Genomic DNA, 23,188 nt, shown 5'->3' on the forward strand with positions numbered 1-23,188 from the left:
ACACTACCTCCACACCATCCAAACTGAAAAAAGAGTGCCAGTTTGCCTCGGCGCCCCATTTTCATACCCAATCCCAGCCCCTCTGCATCTCAGTTGCTATTTTGCAATGAGAGTGGGCTGATGCAGTTCCTCTGTGCTTTATATACTTTTAAAGGACTTTGCATAAATGATGATCACTCTGTTCCTGAGGATTCACATTATCAGATTATCTACTTCTTTGTTGTGATGCAATTTTTATTAATACAGAGCTTTGAAAAAGTGTTTGTCCCCTTGCTTCCTAATGTTCTCTTTTTTTGTATATATTGCACAATTAATGGCTGCAGGCCATTAGAGAAAGGTAATTTGTGACAGACGAGTATTAGCAAGAGTGACAGGGAAGGTCTACAGGACAGTTGTGAGAGCAGCTACGTTATATGGGTTGGAGACGGTGGCACTGATCAGAAAGCAGGAGACAGAGCTAGAGGTGACAGAGTTAAAGATGTTAAGATTTGCATTGAGTGTAACGAGGATGGACAGGATTAGAGGGTCAGCTCAGGTTGGGAGACAAAGTCAGAGAGGCGAGATTGCGTTGGTTTGGATATGTGCAGAGGAGAGATGCTGGGTATATTGGGAAAAGGATGTTAAGGATGGAGCTACCAGGAGAGAAGGAAAACAGGAAGGCCTAACAGAAGGCCTTCACTGGCTTCATATGTCTTACAGGATTGAATATAAAATTCTATTAATAACCTACAAAGATTTAAATGGCCTTGCACTGGACTACATCACTGACCTTCTAAATCACTATGCCCGTTTGCCTACTAAGGTCCTCTGATTCTGGTAATCTTGTTCTGCCTCACACTAACCAGCACTCTATGGGTGACAGCTCCATAGCACCCAGACTTTGGAATGACATTAATTAGAAAATTAATTAGATCAACTGACTCTATTCATTCTTTAAAAAAAACAACTTAAAACTCATCTACTTAGGAAGGCTTTTAACTTGACTTAACATTCTGCCCTTTCTTTCGTTCACCTCTCTGTTCCGGTGCTCAGGATAATTTATGTGTCTGTTATATCACCTATTTCTTAGGTTTTTCTTTTAGTATTGAATTTACTATTTTACTCTGGTTTACTGTCCTTTATTCTATTTAATGCTTTTTTTATCTGTTTCATTGATCTATTCAGGAAAACATTTGGATCCAATGTTACATATACCCTGCTGTTTTTTTTTTTTTTCTAAGACTCTATGAAGCACCTTGAGCATGGGAAAGGTGCTATATAAATAAAATGTATTATTATTACTATTATTATGACACAAGCACCACAGGGGATATTTGAAACTTATCCTTAGATTTTCCGTGTTGAAGACAATAAAAAAAAATAAAACAACATTGAAAAACGCACTTAATTCAGTTTAGATTTCTACATTTTCAAGTAGTCCTTTTCATCACTATTTTGTTGTCACCTTCAGTTTTTTTCATCTTTTAAACTGAGTAGTCCTAAAATGACAGGCTTCTTTCTAAAACTGACATAATGATCTACAAAAATGTACAAATTGGCTATTATTAATCATAAATTGTCCTGAGGCTAGAGACAAAGAGGATTTTGAAAGAGTTGAAGAGGCATTGTCCATTACAGAAGTGGTAGCAGGTTAATTACAATTTTGTCTTATTGCTGATAAGAACTCTTCATCAGCATTTTGTTTGTTATGATGGTATTATAAATATATTAAACTCATTTTTTTATGTGTTTTGCAATTTCATTTTCCTTTTTATTCTAGGATTCCTTTTCTTCTTATTTTTATTCATTTTTGTGCCAGCATTACATTTTTCTCAGATGATACCCTTTTTGGTATTTTTCCTGGCAGCAGCCATAATGTGAAAAGACAGATTCCCATCTGGGATTAATACATTGTACTAAGTGCCAAAAAAATATTGTTGTTGGCGACAGTGTTAGGTCGCTACCATGTGGCAAATGGAAGTGGTGCTGTGTGACATCATTGTGTAGTCAGTATATGCGATGAAGGTACATTATTACTGGTGTCCCTCACATAAGGCAAAAAAAAAAAAAAAAAAAAAAATCTAGGCTTTGTCTAAGACAAAGAGCACCAGTAATTGAACAGTATATTAAAGAAAACCTTCAGAATGAGTTCATTACACCATCAAAGTTTAGCAGGCCTCCATTTTTAAACCTTGCATAGACTATCATGAGCTAAAGAAAATCACTATTAAAAAGAATAGACTCCTCCCACTAATATTGTACTTGCTAAACCAAGCATCGGGTTCAACAATTTTTAAAAAATTGCATTTAAGGAGCACTTATAAAGTAATTATGATAAGGAAGGGGGATGAGTGGAAGACAGCATCCAGTACTACAGTGGGACATTATAAATACTGTACATTAAAAACCCAATGGATTGACTGATGCTTCAGCCGACTTTCAATTATTTGTTAAAATATATTTTTAGAGACATTGTAGGAATTTTTGTGCTTATGTATATCAATGACTAAGTGATTTATTCTCAGAATATGGATCAACACATGGTGGCACAGTGGTAGCGCTGCTGCCTCGCAGTTAGGTGACCTGGGTTCACTTCCCGGGTCCTTGCTGCGTTAAGTTTGCATGTTCTCCCTGTGTCTGCATGGGTTTCCTCCAGGTACTCCGGTTTCCTCCCACAGTCCAAAGACATGCAAGTTAGGTGCATTGGCAATCCTCAATTGTCCCTAGTGTGTGCTTGGTGCATGTGTGGGTGTGGGTGTGTGTGTGTACCCTGCAGTGGGCTGGCGCCCTGCCCGGGATTTGTTCCCGCCTTTGCGCCCTGTGTTGGCTGGGATTGGCTCCAGTAGACCCCCGTGGCCCTGTGTTAGGATATAGCGGGTTGGACAATGACTGACCGTGCTCATCTGAAAGAGGTTCTTTTGCAACTTCAAAAAATGTACTGTATACGTAAAAAACTGGAAAAGTTTGAGCGTCATAAAACATCCAAGTTTTTTGGGCTACAGAAGTACTAGATCAAGGTTAAAGATGTAGGTTTCTGAAACAATTTCATTGATTCAGTAGTTTCCAAATTACAAACGACATTTGATTGTACACTTCAGTACAATGATTTCACCTAATACAGCTTTAACACAGAAATCAATCAGTAGGTTTTCTTGGAGTCAATAGATACTTGAAAATTTATTTAGATGCCTCTAGTATAGGGGTTAATGTCATCCTTTTGCAAAAATGTAAGAATATTGGGAAACTACATCCATATGCCTTTTAGTCTAGCAGAGCACAATTATGACATGAGTAATTGGGAACATTTAGCAATAAAAATCGCTTTATAAAAATGGTGTCATTATTCCATTTTATTTATTTTTTCAATTGATTCAATTTTGCTATTTCTTATTGATTGGGGAAAAAAAAACAAAAGGTCACTGCCATCTCTAGGCAGTTTGAGTGTGATAAATTACTGTGTGAACTTGAGTAAATGTTTCCATCTAAGACCCAGGAGACCTTAATACATTGGTATATTCCAACCAGGAATATGCACAATTTCCTGTGAGCACTCCTAAAGAGAAACCTTATACCTGACTCCATTAAAGAAAAAGTTTTAGTTTAGTCTCTTTTTTTTTTTTTTTTTTTTTTTTTTTTTTTAAATTGAGTACCTGGGTATAAAAACACACCACAGAGCTAGTTTTTTTTTTTTGGGTGGGAGACTATGACTTTATTCTTGCTTGTGATATAGAAGGGCCAAACCTATCCAAGACTCCTCCATGGGATGTTTGCATAGATTACTTTGGATTTTACAACAAATTTACCACCATACCAGGTAACAATCACGATCGTAGTGGTGAAAAGATTTTGGAAAAGTCTTCACTTTATCCCCTTGAAAAAAGGTACAACTTCTGTTGGGCTTGCACCAAATTAACATCATTTTGGACCAAAATCTTTAAATGCCTTTCAGACAGCCTTGGTTTCACAATCCCTCCTAATCCCCTAACAAATGTGTTTAGGGTTCTTCCAGATGGGCTTAAAGTGGAGAAGGACAAACAAACGGTAATTGCCTTTACTACACTACTGGCACGTAGACTTAGCTTGCTCAAGTGAAATAATCCTAACTCACCTATTCTAAGTCAATGGGTAACTGATGTTATATACTATTTGAAACTATCTAAGTCAATGGGTAACTGATGTTATATACTATTTGAAACTATCTAAGTCAATGGGTAACTGATGTTATATACTATTTGAAACTGGAAAAAAATCAAATTCACACTTGGAAGATCTGAACAAAACTTTTTCAAAACCTGGCAGGGTCTAATCAATAACATTTTAGAATAAGCATTTAAATTGAGGAGTTATGTATTGGGTTTAGGTGAAGTGATCTTATAGATGTCCTGGTTTTGGCCCTTTTGGTTTTCGGCATACAAGTTCATTCATCTCCTGGCTCATCCCACAACTTGACTTTTGGAATTTCACAAAGGCATTTTTCAAATTACTGCAGCCATCCATGAGTCACTTGCCCCTAAGCATGCTTTCTCTCTCACTACCTAACTTCACTCATCACCCAGTCCAGAAGAGTTTGGCTTTGACTCTTGTTTGTCTAACACGCACAAAGGCTCAAAGCAAGTTGTGCGGAGGGCATTTATGTATCATCTGACTTTACTTCATGTCTGACGCCAAAACAAAACAACGAAAACAAAAAATACTTTTTTGGAACTTTTCAAACTGTTCAAAAGGCACTATGAACCTATATGAATAAACACAGCTTTGCTCACAATTAACACAAAGTTTCCAACACAATAGACATACGTCATTCACTTAATGAATATTTTAAAGATATAATTACCTCCTCCGGCCAAAACTCTCTGCCATCTCTTTGGTCTTCCAAATAGTCTCGAATAATATTTGTTTTTTGAAGAAATAGTCCCATAGAGTTTGCAAGCTCAATGTCTTGTCCAACCTCTGCATCTTCAAGTTCAGAAGCAGAGAAAAGCTTGGACAGTCCAATGCCAACAAGACCAGCAACATAGTGACAATACTGAATAAAAGATACAGTACACGCAAATTTTAGTGTAAATCCATTATAAGGTTAAACAAAATACAAGTAATTCCTGGCTACTGGCAAAAATGAAAACTACACAAGGTATAAATGAAAAAATTTTTACAGTCTATACAAAAAGCATTTATAATTATGTTTTTCCATCATGTATAATGTTGCATCTTGCACTATGATAGAATTTAAGTTCATGTTTTATATGTTGTAACAAATACTGGATTTTGGCACACTTACTTAAGCATGTTTTTGGAGGAAAAAAATTATAGAAGCATTAATGGATGTAAAGTGAACATTAAACAAATAATATATACAGTTAATTTTACTATACCTTATGTTAAGGTTATCAAGTGTATAACAATATGCAGTATTTGGTGTAATTTTAATTCAAAATGATCAGTTAAATTCTGTGACCTTTTGCTGTTCAATGCATGTCAATGCATGTTATACTGAAATTTGAATATTAAAAAATGCTTATAAAGCAGGTATGTTGAGCTTTGATTTTCAGACTACAAAAGAGACCACATGTATAACAACAGCATTCAAGATAGTTGAAATTCTTTAACATGCTACAGGCTCTCTCCAACAAATATAGTCCACATCTATCAACTTTTTTAAACATGCATTATAACTCTTCACACCCCGCTTTCTGGCATGAATGGTGCTAACTCACATCAGTAAATATTTTATTAGACATTAACAAAAATTTTAAAGTGCTCAAACTTTCATAATGCCTAAAGGTAGAATTTTCTTGTGGCTTAATCTGTTATAAAAATAAAGGTAGAAATTGAATACAGACTACAGTATCTGAATTCAGTTGGAATTTAGTTTATACATCTCTTATGGTTATAATACATCATTCAGCTATGAATCACTGAAAATTAAAATAATATACTTTGCACTACATGCAAGGTAGTGATATTAAGCATGCTAGCCTCCTACATTGCACACTCAGGCATGACACACACTACAAAATGGCATCAACTACTATATCTCAACAAAGTTGAACATTATAAACACTGTTGTCTGTGTGTTTATCTGCCTACTATTTTCTGATTTTTTAAGGTATTTACTTCAGCAAGTACAGTGACAGAGCAAGCCAAAAAGTTCATGTGAAGTACATGCTTTTCCACTTTTGTTTCAATTACACTATTTTGTCTGTGACAAGCACATAAGTTTGCTTCCACATGAAGTACATATATGCCATTGTTCAATAACACCTCAGGTCTAAGGATTCTGAAGCAGCTACCAGTTTCTCCTGTCACTGCACTGATGTTGACTAGGATGTGGCTCTCTATATTACCTGAAGTCCAAACTACTACTTTGCATTGGAAATGTTCAGATCAATTTTGCTTTGCTAAAAATCATTATATCAGATCAGTCACTTCATTTCTGGAGTAATCATTGTTTCAATAAATTAAATTACTACTAGCCGACGCCCGCTGTAGCATACGGCGGTGTAAGAATAGGAACAGAAAATGGTGAGAAAGGAATTCAGAAATCAAGAAGAAATAAATACTTCTTGAAAGACGCAGTTGTGAATAGGTGTTTTGATGGAGACGACAGATAATGAGTCGAAAGATCTAACCCTAGAAAAAGCCACGCACAACTAACCGTGGCTGAAGACTGGTTATTGTAGAAAGTGATAAATAAATCAGGCTTTCCGAATTTATGTACTATGGCCATGGCATCCTGATAGTTTTGTTGCACGTATCTTGGATTTCCTGGAAATGTGGACGGTAATATGATCATTTTGCCTACACATATGCTGTTATTTTCAGCGTTTGCTTGCAGTGCATCTGATAGTCCTTTGTATTGTTCCACGCGCAGATCTTGTTGATGTAATCTGAGATAGTTGAGACACACGCCCTCTGTTTTAACAAACGCATCTACAACGTACTGTTGGAATAGTTTGCTGTGGGAGTGCAAAATACTAAATGTATTCCTCATTGCTAATCTGTATGCGTAAAATTGGCAGAGTAATCCTTATTCACTTGGCGGTTCTTTTATCGGGAACATGTTGTAAATCTTTGTGCCAGCCAATGTCTCCATAAGGGAATAAAATAGGGTAAACCATAGGATCGCAATTCATATTGAGCGTGGAAATCTGTTTACAGGAGTTGCCTATGGGATAGATGTAAATGTCACTTTCGGCAGGCGGTTCGCCATCTTCTCCGACGAAAATCGCTGCAACATCGGTGTGACATGTTGGGGCATTATATCGTCGTAAATCCTGCATAGGGTTTTCCTTGAAAACCATTTGTACAGATGCTGTTGGATTGGACTGAGCGATTTCATGCATGTGTTTGTACGATTTAGCGAAGGGGTTGATGGTTCTGTGCATGGAATCTAGCTGGAGAAGTACATTTTTGCTGCATGCAGAGTTTGCTTTATTTTGTAAGCGTACTTCAGCAGCTTGCGCGGTGTCAAAAACATACAACTGTCCATATCCTGGAGAGGTAGAAGTGTTAGCGTATAGTGGAGAGATTTGGTGATAAATTTGCCCGTGTATTTTAACACAGTATGGTCCATGGCCAGGAGGATGAGTTATCTGTGCACCCATGGAAGCAAACGCTAGAGAAGAGTTGTATTCTCGAATGTGTTCACGATAATTTTTAGCTTCTGATGTTTGCTGTGTAAGAAGCTGTTGTAAAGACACAGGTGGCTCCCGCAAAGGTGGTAAAGCTACTTTACCTTTGTGGCAGCACCTCGAGTACTTGTTGGATGTACAGTGGGGCAAAAAAGTATTTAGTCAGCCACCAATTGTGCAAGTTCTCCCACTTAAAAAGATGAGAGAGGCCTGTAATTTGCATCATAGGTATACCTCAACTATGAGAGACAAAATGAGAAAAAAAAATCCAGAAAATCACACTGTCTGATTTTTTGAAGAATTTATTTGCAAATTATGGTGGAAAAAAAATATTTGGTCAATAACAAAAGTTCATCTCAATACTTTGTTATATACCCTTTGTTGGCAATGACAGAGGTCAAACGTTTTCTGTAAGTCTTCACAAGGTTTTCACACACTGTTGCTGGTATTTTGGCCCATTCCTCCATGCAGATCTCCTCTAGAGCAGTGATATTTTGGGGCTGTCGCTGGGCAACACGGACTTTCAACTCCCTCCAAAGATTTTCTATGGGGTTGAGAGCTGGAAACTGGCTAGGCCACTCCAGGACCTTGAAATGCTTCTTACGAAGCCACTCCTTCGTTACCCGGGCGGTGTGTTTGGGATCATTGTCATGCTGAAAGACCCAGCCACGTTTCATCTTCAATGCCCTTGCTGATGGAAGGAGGTTTTCACTCAAAATCTGACGATACATGGCCCCATTCATTCTTTCCTTTACACGGATCAGTCGTCCTGGTCCCTTTGCAGAAAAACAGCCCCAAAGCATGATGTTTCCACACCCATGCTTTACAGTAGGTATGGTGTTCTTTGGATGCAACTCAGCATTCTTTCTCCTCTAAACACGACGAGTAAAGTTTTTACCAAAAAGTTCTATTTTGGTTTCATTCCTCTTCTGGATCATCCAAATGCTCTCTAGCAAACTTCAGACGGGCCTGCACATGTACTGGCTTAAGCAGGGGGACACGTCTGGCACTGCAGGATTTGAGTCCCTGGCGGCGTAGTGTGTTACTGATGGTAGCCTTTGTTACTTTGGTTCCAGCTCTCTGCAGGTCATTCACTAGGTCCCCCGTGTGGTTCTGGGATTTTTGCTCACCGTTCTTGTGATCATTTTGACCCCACGGGGTGAGATCTTATGTGGAGCCCCAGATCGAGGGAGATTATCAGTGGTCTTGTATGTCTTCCATTTTCTAATAATTGCTCCCACAGTTGATTTCTTCACACCAAGCTGCTTAACTATTGCAGATTCAGTCTTCCCAGCCTGGTGCAGGTCTACAATTTTGTTTCTGGTGTCCTTTGAACCCTCTTGGTCTTGGCCATAGTGGTGTTTGGAGTGTGAATGTTTGTGGTTGTGCACAGGTGTCTTTTATATTGATAACGAGTTCAAACAGGTGCCATTAATACAGGTAACGAGTGGAGGACAGAGGAGCCTCTTACAGAAGAAGTTACAGGTCTGTGTGAGCCAGAAATCTTGCTTGTTTGTAAGTGACCAAATACTTATTTTCCACCATAATTTGCAAATAAACTCTTTAAAAACCAGACAGAAAATGTGATTTTCTGGATTTTTTTTTTCTCATTTTGTCTCTCATAGTTGAGGTATACCTATGATGAAAATTACAGGCCTCTCTCATCTTTTTAAGTGGGAGAACTTGCACAATTGGTGGCTGACTAAATACTTTTTTGCCCCAATGTATTACGCACAGCAGGCCAGTATAGTGCATGACAGTATTTGCACTGCTGGTCTGGAGTCCCAATGTTGTACTCTTGGACGGGAAGACAGGAATTAGGTGAAGAAGTACCTGTGGTAACGGGAAGAGGATAGTGTGTATGTCTGCCGAGACTACGTTGGTTTGGAAACGTTGCTTGTAGATGTTGCATTGCAAGAGTTGTGAATGAGTTTTATTGTATTTAGTCAGACAATCCTGTACTGAGGACTGATGTGTTGGTGTTATCAGATATTATATGCTGCTGTGGAGACATGATCGGAAATCGGTAGGAGGGCTTCATATTGGCAATTGTCCAGTTGTCCCGAGTACAGAAGGTAAAATGAAGACAGTATTTCCAGAATTGTAAATGCAAGGCGGGATTGTTGGGGTCGTGTTTGAAGTAAATGACAATGGTAGCATCGAGAATCTCTGAAAGAGCTTGAATTTCAGCTTCATCACCATAAACTCCAGATGTTGCCATGTACTGATAGTACTTCTGACTTGTTCTTTCCAACGCAAATTGAGTTATCACAACAACAGGAAGAATGTCTCCAAATCTGTCCCACTGTGATCTACTGCCCCATGAAATCTACTGCCCTATGTCGTAGTGAGAGTGCATTGTGTGAAAACATAAAAAGATGTAATTGAACAAAATGTATGTGTGTACAGAAAATAGGACAGAATGATGAAACTTGTTTGTGTTTTGCGTACGTGACAAAAAGCATGTATACTTTCTGGAAGTTTTCTTTTGATGATGTGTGTGACAAGAAAATATACCTTTAGGGTAATGACTTTACAAAATTGGAAAAGTACAATGAGTCAGGACGCTATTTTTTGCTTACGTAGTCAACGATCAGGAGATTAGAAAGGTATAAAAGAACAAGGACATCTGCGCTCGAGGCAGATGAAGTGCGGTGTCCTAGGACTGTGTTTCTCTGACATTTTACCCTAGTCTGGTATGTATCAATAAAAGGTTTTTACTAATTTTAATTTTCTTCTCTGTCTTCAGTCACAAAAAGTGTCCACAATTGCCTTCGTCCACCGTTTGTGTTAAGAAATAACCCACTGATAGGAAAAAGCAGTTGCCGGAATAGAAATGACGTTGTACAAAAACCCGTCGACAGAGAAGATACTGTCATATATTTTATAACAAAGGCTTAGGAAACAATTATCGCAGTATAACGAAAATAACAAGGTGTATGGGAGGCCGCGGGCAGCGTGGGGAAGGGTTTGGAAGAGGACGAATAGGAATCGAGAAATGCCGTGTCAGCTGCGTGTGGACGGGACTGGTTTTGAAGTGGAAGCAGGATGAACCAGAAGAGAAATAATATATAATATATATATATATATATATATATATACACAGTAATCCCTCCTCCATCGCGGGGGTTGCATTCCAGAGCCACCCGTGAAATAAGAAAATCCGCGAAGTAGAAACCATATGTTTATATGGTTATTTTTATATTGTCATGCTTGGGTCACAGATTTGCGCAGAAACACAGGAGGTTGTAGAGAGACAGGAACGTTATTCAAACACTGCAAACAAACATTTGTCTCTTTTTCAAAAGTTTAAACTGTGCTCCATGACAAGACAGAGATGACAGTTCCGTCTCACAATTAAAATAATGCAAACATATCTTCCTCTTCAAAGGAGTGCGTGTCAGGAGCACAGGCTGTCAGAGAGATAGAGAAAAAACCAAACAAATCAATAGGGCTGTTTGGCTTTTAAGTATGTGAAGCACTGCGGCACAAAGCTGTTGAAGGCGGCAGCTCACACCCCCTCCGTCAGGAGCAGGGAGAGAGAGGGAGAGAGAGAGAGAGAGAGTCAAACAAAAATCAATACGTGCCCTTCGAGCTTTTAAGTATCCGAAGCACTGTGCAGCATGTCGTTTCAGGAAGCAGCTGCACAAAAAATAGCAACGTGAAGATAATCTTTCAGCATTTTTAGACGAGCGTCCGTATCGTCTAGGTGTGCGAACAGCCCCCCTGCTCAATCCCCCTACGTCAGGATCAGAGAAAGTCAGCGCAAGAGAAAGAGAAATGTAAGCTGGGTAGCTTCTCAGCCATCTGCCAATAGCGTCCCTTGTATGAAATCAACTGGGCAAACCAACTGAGGAAGCATGTACCAGAAATTAAAAGACCCATTGTCCGCAGAAACCAGCGAAGCAGCGAGAAATCCGCGATATATATTTAAATATGCTTACATATAAAATCCGCGATGGAGTGAAGCCGCGAAAGGCGAAGCGCAATATAGCGAGGGATTACTGTATAAAAGATGCTGTCATCAACAAATTCTGATATTATAATAGCAGAATTTTACTTCTGCTTTCCCTGGTGAGGGTCAGAGTACCAACATGTTGAGCTGGGCTGCCCAAGTCTATCTATTCCCAGTAACTTTCTCCAGACATTCCTTAAAAAATACCCCGACACTCCTTTTATGCCAGCTTCTGCAGGTAGCTTACAGCTGTCATTCCTGCCTTACAGCACTAGGTCTACATGAGTTTTGCATAGTCTTCCCGTGTATTTACGAATTGACTGTTATTTGTACAAAGTACAAGGAAACTCTTATGTCTGTGTTAAGTTACGTCATCAGTGTGAGCCTCTCCCAGTGTTTATTGTGTCAACTGTAAGAGAAGAAATTGTACTGGCAGAATTTGAGCACTCATATGTTTTCTTTTTTTTAAAATTTCAGCCTATTAATAATAAACATTAACACGTAAAGGAGCTCAGTGTGGTTTCATTACCCTATCATGGCATTTCAAATGAAGAAGCACATCTTGACTGAGTCACAACACAGAAGCTTTGTAGGTTAACCAGATTCAAAACCAGAGTGCAGCCATACAGCACATGCAGTGAACACTGGTTACAAAGGGAAAAAAATTTAGTCACATACGACTGCATTTGCTATCTTTCCACCCTCATACTGCTTGATCACCTTCATTTTTGTGTCGAGATCAATTGCCTTTTTTCCCCCTGTAACTGTAATACAAACGTAAGTGAATGTAGTTGAAACCGCTGCAGGTCATATATATAAATTTATAGTTACATGTATTTGTCATTACTCAGCATAAAATGTGATTACCTCACTGAATAAGTTTATAAAGTCATTTAACAGTGAAGTTTGAATTGGTAACAGTGACACGCAGTAATATTTTTTTGTGGACTAGGAATAAATGATATGAGATCCATAAAAATATTACCTTATCCCACTCATGCATGGACTGAACATTCTTCTCTAAGAATTCTGCCATTCCTACTCCCATGCGGTGGCATATATCAGAAATTACATGCCGATATTCTGCACCCAAATTACGAAATTCCAGGGATATCTAAAAAAAAATATAAGCATATAGATATAATTCAAGTACTGTTTTACTTTATATATATATTTATACACACACACACAAAATATATATTTTCCATCAAATTCAAATGAATTCAACTAAATCTGCTTTTTATAATATTTATTTACTGTATAAATAACTGTCTTTTTTCAAAATGTAAATAAGATATATAAAACAGACTTGATTACTATCAAATTAAAATTAGCAGTATATTTAGCTTTTTATTTTATTTTGAAAAATAATATTTTGGTAGTTGTTGCACCAAATGTGTTTTGATTTTCTTGTCATTTATACTGTATATACTATATTTGGTCAGAAAATGCATTTTTTAAACACACCTCAAAAGTGACTTATTGCTGAACCCCTTTTTTTTGCAGCAGTACAAACAACATCCTGCTGCAGGTCACATAATAAAACTATTTCACATCAAATTGATCCCAAACATTTGTTATTATTTAACAAGTTGGATTGATGGAATCTATCACTAGAAAAGAAATATTAATAAAATGCTGGCATTGTTTTTTGAAACCATTCACACATTATACAATACAAGCGCTTTGTGTCAAAATGCATGCTGCCAGACCAGTATCACCTTCATGTCAAACAAGCAAGAATATGTATGCTTCTGATATTACAGAAATACTGCAATCCTGAATCCAATATTTTCCAATACAAGATATCATTAATTGTGAAACATAAAAATACATGCATTTGTGTTGTAAATGTATTCTTAAGATGCAAGTTCCTTTTTTGGTAAAGGAGTGCTCCTTTCTACATTAATAGTACTTATTATCCATTTTACTAAGTAAATTTCAGTCATAACTGTTCATATTATTCATACACCACACATTTTTTCCGCTTTGCATTTTTTTTATAAGTAGTTAATTAAGAGAATATATATGTGCCCATTCCTGCTGATAAATATGAAAAAAAAGAAAAGGCATATCTTTTATTTCAATTCAAAGCCAAACAATGATTTATTATTTTCTTTCCAACTCTGGCTTAATATTATTGCATAGCATGACACTGTTTGGTTTACATAAAGTTTTAGTTATCAAATTTACACTTGATATTAAACAATGTGTTTCCTCAGACATGCACTCTCCACTTAAAGTTGTTGCAAGACAAACCTAACCTCAAGATCCCTATTACTCAAGGAGTAAGGAACAGCAGAAAGCCCAGCTAAGAAAGGGCAAGAGTGGGAGAGAGGAGAACTACATTCTTAACACTACGTCAGCATGAGCACCTGGCCTAATGACTGCTTAGGATAATGGCAGTTTAAAGGGTTTCTTTCCAGTACATTTAGAAGTTGATCTATCCACTGATGGTGCCAGTTAAGCTTCAACACACATAATTTATGAAAAGCAGTAATATGAAGCCTAAAATTTATTGTTTTTTGCAGGACAAATTCACAGAGTAACATGGTTGCTTGGTTGAAAAAAGATAATCTGAGCAGATGGTCACAGAGTGAGCAATATGGAGTGGAAAAAGTATTTCTGCCTGAACTGTAAACTGAATGCTGAAGCATCATGTTGTGCTATAAAGAAAAACAAATTCCTTTTCCATTTTAAACCTTTTAAAAATGCTCTTCAAGAATTTGTTTTCCTTTTTGTTTGCAACTGTAGTGAAATTGCTACATTGATTGGTTTTACTATTTTTTTTTTTTATTCGGACAACATCCTATCGATCGATAAAGGCCTAACCTTCTGAATCTAGATTAAGTTAACATGCTAGTTTTTCTTTGATAAAGTGTGGAAGATGACAAGAATACAAGACTGGATTGTGCTTAGCACAGCCATACGCATGTCTTATGAGCAAGTTATGGCCAGAACAGGCATTTCACAGTAATTTTTTAAACAGTTTTCTCTATCCAAAGTAATCAAATTAAACCTTTAGAAAGTACATGGTACAGGAATTGAAAAACATGTTAAAAAATTAATACTTCCAGGAAAAACGATTTCCAGAAAGAAAAATGTTTCTGCAAGCAGGTTGTGTGGCCCATTTAATGCTGTGAAACCCCCAACACTGCCCATGAAGTGGTCAGGTGTACTTTATAACAAATCCTTGAAGCCTTATGTACAAAAATCATGGAAAACAAACAAAAAAAATGAACTGAATTACAAGAATTCCTTGTGCGCATAGACACATTCTCACTATGAAATTACGAATGGCACAACCTAGTTTTTAAACTGTATTGATTTGATAAATTGTTTAACAATGAATGAGGCACAGATTAATTAAGGATGCAGTCAATACAACTTCCTGAACATGAATGAATATCTACATCAAATGAATACAGACAGCAAAGGATCAGGGAGCTCAGTATACATACTAAGACATCAAAATAGTTAACAGGGTCCCGTTAGTTTATTTTAGAACAGCATTAATACCTTCGTGCCAAATTCTGAAAAACTTTTTTGGATTTCTCTTTGTGTGGAAATTTGGATTTTTTTTCTGATTGTAAGTAAAACACGCCATCCCTTTGCAATTGAGTTATAGAAAATGGATCAGGATTTCCCCCATCTGATTAAGATAAGATGACAAACAGGTGGAGTACTGTAGAACATCATAACAGATTTTTCATGACAGAGGGTTTTCCCATATGGTGTTACGCTGAATAATGCTCTCAAAGGATTGAGAGTAACAGTAAATCCAGAACTAGTCAACAAATCAGCAGAGTATTTTTCTTCCCAATATCATGTGAGCATACAGCATTCGCAAAAAATATTACCTAGTGAAAAGTGCATGACATCATTCACAATTTGGGGCGGAGAAAGGAGGGAGAAAGTATGAGACAACAGTAGCACACACATTTCAAAAATCTGGCTTGTACACAAGAATGGCAAGTAGAATGCTTTTGTTCTTAAAACACCTCATATCACATCTCAGCTGAAGTTGGACCCAAACTGAAAGACTCAAAAATATGGAGGAAAATTATGCAGTATAATGAGACCAAAAGAGAACTTTGGCACCACAGTAATAAGCACCACAATAGGACCAAACATAATACAACAAATCACATTGAGAACATCATCTGTGGAGTAAAGCATGGTTGTGATATCAAAATGCACTGGAAATTCTTCTTTGTAGCAGCCACTGAACAAACCTTAAAAATAGTAGGGAAAAGGGATGGAGTGGAATATAGAAAAACTCTGAAGGAAATCCTCCTAAAATCCACAAAAGCACTGGAACATAATCAATTCATCTTCCAACAATATAATGACACTGAAACGTTCAGCAAATGTCACACTGGAATGTCTTAAAACCAGAAAGCTTAACCTCCTGGAGGGGCCCAATTAAAGCCCAGACCTCAGTCCAAATTAATACCTGTGCAATAATGCAAACATCTTATTCACAAACAATCTCCATCAAAAGAGATGGAGACTGGGCATCTTTGCTAAGAATAATGGACAAACATTGCAGTGTTAACATGTCTTGCACTGATTGAAACTTTTTGAAGGAGACTCACAGCTGTAATTTGCTTTAAATAAAGTCCTAAGAACCACAGTTTCTGCAATAAGTGGTACTACTAAGTATTGCTCCAGGGGAGTACAGACCTATGGCATCTATATATTTTTTTTAATAATTTAATGACATGTCTGGATTTGTTTACACTTGGATATTATACAGTATTTTATGTTGATGGGTTACAAAAAAAAAAAAAAAAAAAAAGTTAAATACATCATGGTTGTACAATATTATATGAAAAGCCCAAAGGGATGAATACTTCTATTTATAAGCTATTGTAATTATAATTTTAAATTACAGATACTGATGGCAAATTAGGAAAATTGCACAATTTTATTTCACTTATTCCTTTAAACAGGAAAGCTTAACTAACTTAAAATAAGGTTGTATGTGAAAATGAGGAAACTTGTCACTTTTCTGACTTGAAGGACATGGTTTCAATACACTATCTTAAAAGTGATCATGCAAATTTGAATTACTTTTTTATCTTACTAATATAACATTCTGAAACACAGGCATACATGTCTGAATATAACTTTTACATTGTTTTAGGGATTCTGCATTGTCCTGAACCTTGGATGACAAAAAGACTTTAACAACCTTTCAGCTGCGCTGCGTTTAAACAGGTTGTGGATTAATAGCATACACATTGTTCTCACCAATTTATAATTTACAAAAAGGCAACAAGTGTTAAGCGTTTTACCGTTGGGAAATCTTCAAGGACTTTCCGGTCTTTTTCCTGACTGCCAGTGAATCGCCATTCAGGGTCATTAAGGAACGTGTAGAAATTATGGAGCAGTGGCACCTTTGTTCCCAGCGGGATAGTCATGTCATCTTCCACAGTGTCCAAAGCTCTTAGCACCAAGTAGAAGATGCACACAGCATGACTGCAAAGCATAATCGTGCATTAGGGGTCCTTCTTTGTGAATTACAAAATATATGTAGACACTTTAAAACAAATGCACTTCGCTAAAAATTTCAATTCAATCAAGTGCAAATTAATTTTGAAAACAACTGCTGTGACAGCCTTCCTGATCACGTAAAAACCAAATTGTACACTTTACATGTAAATGTTCCAGCTTCTTAATAGGCAAACGAAATCACAAGAAACTTTTTGTGTTTCATTCAAAACTTTTTATACAATATCAAAGCCATACTGCCAAAAGTAAAATGTAATCTCTTGCCCGTGGTCGAGCAGTTAAGTTGCATACCGAAGTAGTTGCATATCAACTACAGGCTCACTTACCGAAGTTCACCGTCCAGCGCCTGGATGACAGCAGCGAAGCTGCGGCTCGTCTCGTTAAGGTAGTGGTAGCACGTTCTCAGGCTCTCGGTCATGGACTCCTGGCAAGAGAAACACAGGAAGACTGGATAACGATGAGTAAATGTTGCTTGGTAAACTGCAGGGTGTGTCGCTCGCCTCTCCGACAGCTTGCTTCCATGCAGCAGGGGCCGGGGCGCAGCCGACGTGCTACGGGGAGAGGCAGACAGGCTCCGCTTCAGCACAACCCATGACAGGGTACTTTTGCAGCCTGGGGCGGCCATCTCCTGCTTAAAGAAGCGTGCCGTCTCTCATGGTCACCTTGCGCTGTCCTGTCGCACATGCAAAGGAATCCACAAACCACTAGGCAACGTTTTTCATGAAACAAATCCTCAGTCAAGGGGCATAGCACACGCGTTCGGACATACTTTCTCACTTCTTGTTTACGCCTCCCGGGCGCTGTACGCGACCTGCGCAATATGCGCGCGGCCGCCCAGTAGCGCTCGCATGGCGCAGTAACTTGGACGAGAAGTGCTACTTCTTAGTCACTCCGTAGAAGTCCCATTTAGTGCAACCTAAGTTTTGCACGGCTGTTACCTATCAGTTGCACTCAGGACATGACAGTGCATTTTGTGTGAGGCTACTTGCTGTTTCCTACGTAAGTCGATTTTAACCTAAACGTTAACGATGCTGTGTTGTGTATGACCCATTCATGACAAAGGCGAGTGCAGTAAAAGGGCTGTAGAATAAAAAGTGAAAATAGTTGAAACAACGCTACTTTAAAACCTTTGGTAGAAACTGTCTCACGATTTAATAATGACATGACAGTCTGTTGTGCAAATTACCTCAGTCTTAAACTGTAATCCTGTCTGAGACACCAAAGTATGTAGTTTGCATGCTCCACATGTGTCTGTATGGAGTGTCATGTTTTCATGTTAAATTGTTCAAGTGTGAGTGTACTTACATGCTTCATGCAAAAACAGCAATCCAACTGAAGAAAGGTTTCCATCTTGTGCTGCCAGGTTAACCTCTGATTCCTTGTATATGGTAAGTATGTATGTTTTGAAAGCAAATTCTTTGATAGTTCAACATTGTAATAATTTTGAGGACAGAATAGTAGCACACTGGCATCACAGCAACTGAACACTAGTTAAAAACCTAGCTGTCTTCTGTTTTGTGAAACCAAGATGTGTTGTCTTTTGTGTGGAATCCAACATTTCCTCTGGGACTTTTGTTCTTTCTTTAACTACAAATCCATCACAATAAGCCAATTGGCAACTTGAAAATGAACCAGTATATACAAGTGTGTTGTGTTTGACTGTTTAAGCGCTGCTGCCCTGTGTCAGGTTTGTCCCTACATTGTGCCTGTTCCAAAAATGCGACGGTTAGGTGAGACAAGTAATGATGATCAAATGATGGCTACATCAGAGAGTTCATATATGGCTAAATACTCTAAAACAATATTTGCAGATGGCAATAAGCAGTTTAAGAGCTCCACTGTTAACATCTCTGCTATATCCTATGTCTGAAGCTTCTTGCATCATATCTGCACACCAAAATCCTCTGCTGTAGATACCTGTATACTCTTCAGGAAGATGCCTAATAGGCCAGGAATTTGTTGTTTGCAATTGACTGCTGTAAGTTAATGAAATTAAGACAAAAGGCTACACATAATCAAAAAGGATAACCATGCAAGATTGAGTTCTATCCCAGGTACAACCATGGTGGGAGATCTATTGCAAGAGGAAAGCCAGGACTGTGAGAGTGAGGACTGTTAAAAAGAGTCAAGGGAGAAATCACAGTGTCAAAGGTAACCAATAATTTATTAAATGAATGAAATTAAAAGTCAATATTATGAATAGAATCTAAATATATTTAAATGAAAGATCACAGAGACAAAATATTTTGAATATATGATAAGGATGGCATGGTGCCACAGCGGTAGCACTGCTCCCTCACAGTAAGGAGACCTGGGTTCACATCCCTGGTCCTCGCTGGGTGCAGTTTGGATGTTCTCCCCATGTCTATGTTGGTTTTTGACTGGGTGCTCTGGCTTCCTCCCACTGTCCAAAGTCATGCAGGTTAGGAGGATTGTCATTGTAAAATTGTCCTGTGTGTGTGAGAGTATGATCTCCCATCAAAGAACCGCCACCCAATCCAGGAATTGATCCTGTCTTACACCTTATGCTTGATAGGATGGGTTTCAGCCCTGCTCAGAATTAAATGGGCTTAGACGATGATACGGTATATGATGTTGTTGAAATGTAACACAAAGTAATGAATACCAAAGAACTGAACTAGACAAGCTTTAAAAGATCAAAAGCAATTTGAAACAATCTGGTTCTGAACCAAGTAGCAAGACCACAAGATAAGTGAATACATTTTGTGTTAAATGACGTTTCCCCATCTCACTGCAAAAGAAAAGATCATTCAGTACAGGGAAGATTCTTTTTTTTTAAGTGCCAATGGAAAAATGAGAAAAACAAAAAAATATAATTTTAAATATATAATAAAGGTGGAGAAAGTATGTGTTGAACCTGTCAGCGGGAGGATAGCATTGTTGATGAACAAGCGGCAGACACCAAGTACGAATAATTGCTATTTTCTCGGTGTAAGTGAAAATTGGTAATACAGATAGATAGATAGATACTTTATTAATCCCAATGGGAAATTCACAATAATACGAATGGCTGGTGGTACAACGAAATATTCCGAGCAAGACAAACCCGGCTACCAAATACTGACAATACAATAGGTCTGCGACAAAAGAAACTGAATTTCAAACGACTAGTACCATTGTGGGGGAATACCATTAAGATGAGGGGTTTAGGTTAAGTCGTTTCCAAATTTATGACACCACAAAAGCTGTCAGGGATATAATCAACCGCATTTGGAATGTGTTCAGCATGTATCTTGCCAACGACAGTACGTGTACAGAAGATCCAGTAAAAGATGAAAATCCTGATGCCAGTGGGGATACAGGGTGCACAGAACGATTGGTCTAGTTTCAAACACGGAGCGATTTTTTGCATTCTCAAGTTGTTTTCAACAGCTGATAATCTACTTTTCTAGCATACCTACCCTTCAGTTTATCTAACGGTTTTATGTGATATAGTCATTACTAACAAATATGATCCAAATTAAAATGCATTTTATAAATAATACAAATTTGGCAGCGCTGGCATTTAATAAAGACACCTGCAGTAGATGCGCATCTCTAGCGAATCGGTTAACTTTGTGCTGCGTCGCATATTCGTCAAGTGGTTCTCAGTGAATTAATTGTGTCCAAATGTCTGAAGTCCATCACTTAAAGACACAAAAGCACTGTGGTATCTTTTCACTTAAGTCAGGATTTTCAATGTACTGTACAGAAAATGTACTGTGTACACGCGACAGTAAACTTGACTCGATTTTGTCGAAATGTTTCATTAAATAGCCAAGCATAACTCCTAAAAGTAAAAGCCATACATATTGCGAATACTCACATAATCTAGTTTGGGCATAACCTTGCGACTGCCACCCAATTTGAAACGAAAGAGGTTGTAAATTTCTTCTGGGTGACCTAGAGATTTGAGGATGTCCATTGCTAAATGTCCCGACGTTTTTCAAAGATCCTTAGAAATAGACCACTGGAGCCGGTGGAGCATCATTTCCAGCACCAACTCCTCCTCCTCCTGCTTTCCTACCTGAACTCAAGTCACTGCCGTGTTCCGTTTGCCGACCACGCCTCTTTCTTGGTGCGCTAAAGTCACTCAAGTAACGTCAAGTGGAGTGACGCGACTGATTTGTTATTCGCAATGGGCCCAGCTAAAACTGACCAATAGTAAGCATCGCGAGCTGGCGTGATAGCCCGCCTACCGGAGAGACAGGCTCGAGTAGGCCACGAAAGAAGCGTTGCGTGAGGTTACGTAGAACAACGTGCGGTTGTTGCTGTGTGTTGCAAAATGTAAAAGTTTTCACGTTGTTATAGCATTGGTCTTCGCTTGAAATGTTTTGGCTTTGAAAATCTAATCTCACAGCTCTAATTTCGGGAGTTCTTCCACAACTTTCATTTTGAAAGCGGAATCGCAATGAGGTAATGTGTTTAGCAATAGGCAAACGCACAAAAACGCTATGGCTGGAATATTTTTCATTTTCAAGGTACCCACAAATACGTGACATGGCTCCAATTGTCGTCCTCATTTCTTCATTTTAAAATGTTCTACGCAGTTTCGAAATACCACTAATGTGAGTAGGACCATACCAGAAAAAAATAGGAACTGTACTAAATAATACAGACCGTGTTAACGTACAAATTTTACACAGAAAATTTACACAACATATTTTACAAAAAGTGTAGTGTATCTAATCAGATTTTTTTAAATTACAAAGTCAATTTTGGGACAATCTGTTATAACTGCGAAAGGCGTATACTATAAAATGCTCTTGCGTCAAATACTCCTTACTCTAAACCAGAAGTTTTAACACTCATTATAAAAGGTAGGGTCTGAAAAACAGTGGGATTTATTTACTACCAGATTAAACCGTTTTTCTTTCTATCAACTATTTGATTTAACCCAGCGATTGACTTGCAACATCATATGAAGGAATACATATAAACACTTGAAATGACACTAAGTGATAGGGAGGCTTACATGTAGATAAATGCTAACCTGATGCATTTATTATTATGTTATCTGCATAAATAAATACAAGGGATTTGCATGTATGTATACAATCATCCATCCATCTTCCGTTTCTGGCCAGAGTCGCGGGTCAGCAGGAGTCTATCCCAACAATCATAGGTCACAAGGCAGGAACAATACCGGCACAGGACGCCAGTTCATTATGAGGTGAACAACTACATACACACACAGGCCAATTTAGCAATGTCAGTTCACTTAACCTGCATGTCTTTGGAGCACCCAGAGGAAACTCACTGAAGCACAGGGAGAAAATGCAAACTCAACAGAAGGGAACACCTGTGATGCAAATCCCGGTGTCCTAACTGCCACGCGGTAGTCTGACCGCTGCACCACCATGCTTCCCCACATGTATCTGCATTTTTATATATTTCCTTGTCCTATATGGTCCTATGCTACCCATCCCACCACAGCAGACACCTTGACTAACATACAATTTGTCATTTTCGGAATCCAGAGATTTTTGTTGCATACTGTCTTATTTGCAATTATATTTTAATGTATCTTTGATTGAACTGTATTTTGTTTTGTCCCTAAAATTAAAAATAATTCAAATTTAAATCTTTACTTATTAAGACAAAACATTGCACACCTTTATTTTATACAACCTTATCTTTATTTTTGTTATGCCAAAATGCAATTCATTTTCTTATTGAAAAGTCATAGTAGTGTTGGGCTGCACGGTGGCGCAGTGGGAGTTGGAGATCTGGGTTCGCTTCCCAGGTCCTCCCTGCGTGGAGTTTGCATGTTCTCCCCGTGTCTGCTTGGGTTTCCTCCGGGTGCTCCAGTTTCCTCCCACAGTCCAAAGACATGCAGGTTAGGTGCATTGGTGATTCTAAATTGTCCCTAGAGTATGATTGGTGTGTGAGTGTGTGTGTGTGCGCCCTGCTCAAGGTTTGTTTCCTGCCTTGGGTCCAGCAGACCCTCTTGACCCTGTAGTTAGGATATAGCGGGTTGGATGATGGATGGATGGATAGTACTGTTGTTTTGCTATTTATTTTTAAGGTGAAATGTGTGTGATTGTCTTATCATTTATCTAGGATGGGACACACGCTCATGTATGGGTGTTTTTGAAAAGGTGTA

At 38.1% G+C, this 23,188-nt stretch overlaps 1 protein-coding gene across 2 annotated transcripts in view; it reads right to left on the reverse strand.

The window, feature by feature from the left end:
* The window catches only part of fdft1 (farnesyl-diphosphate farnesyltransferase 1), a 29,762-nt gene extending 8,647 nt beyond the window's left edge, over positions 1-21,115 (reverse strand). The window contains exons 1-5 of one of the 2 annotated variants that reach the window (XM_028797197.2): positions 20,909-21,115; positions 17,409-17,506; positions 16,866-17,049; positions 12,551-12,679; positions 4,814-5,005 (exon numbers count right to left, since the gene is read on the reverse strand). In XM_028797197.2, the coding sequence (XP_028653030.1) occupies positions 4,814-5,005; positions 12,551-12,679; positions 16,866-17,049; positions 17,409-17,506; positions 20,909-21,007 (702 nt within the window). In that variant the 5' untranslated portion in view covers positions 21,008-21,115. Of the gene's footprint in view, positions 1-4,813; positions 5,006-12,550; positions 12,680-16,865; positions 17,050-17,408; positions 17,897-20,908 lie in introns of those variants that run through there. The other variant, XM_028797196.2, reaches the window with a different exon arrangement.
* Between the last annotated feature and the right edge of the window lie 2,073 nt (positions 21,116-23,188).

Source organism: Erpetoichthys calabaricus, chromosome 3, assembly GCF_900747795.2.
Source record: "Erpetoichthys calabaricus chromosome 3, fErpCal1.3, whole genome shotgun sequence".
In the NCBI taxonomy this organism is placed as follows: Eukaryota; Metazoa; Chordata; class Cladistia; order Polypteriformes; family Polypteridae; genus Erpetoichthys; species Erpetoichthys calabaricus.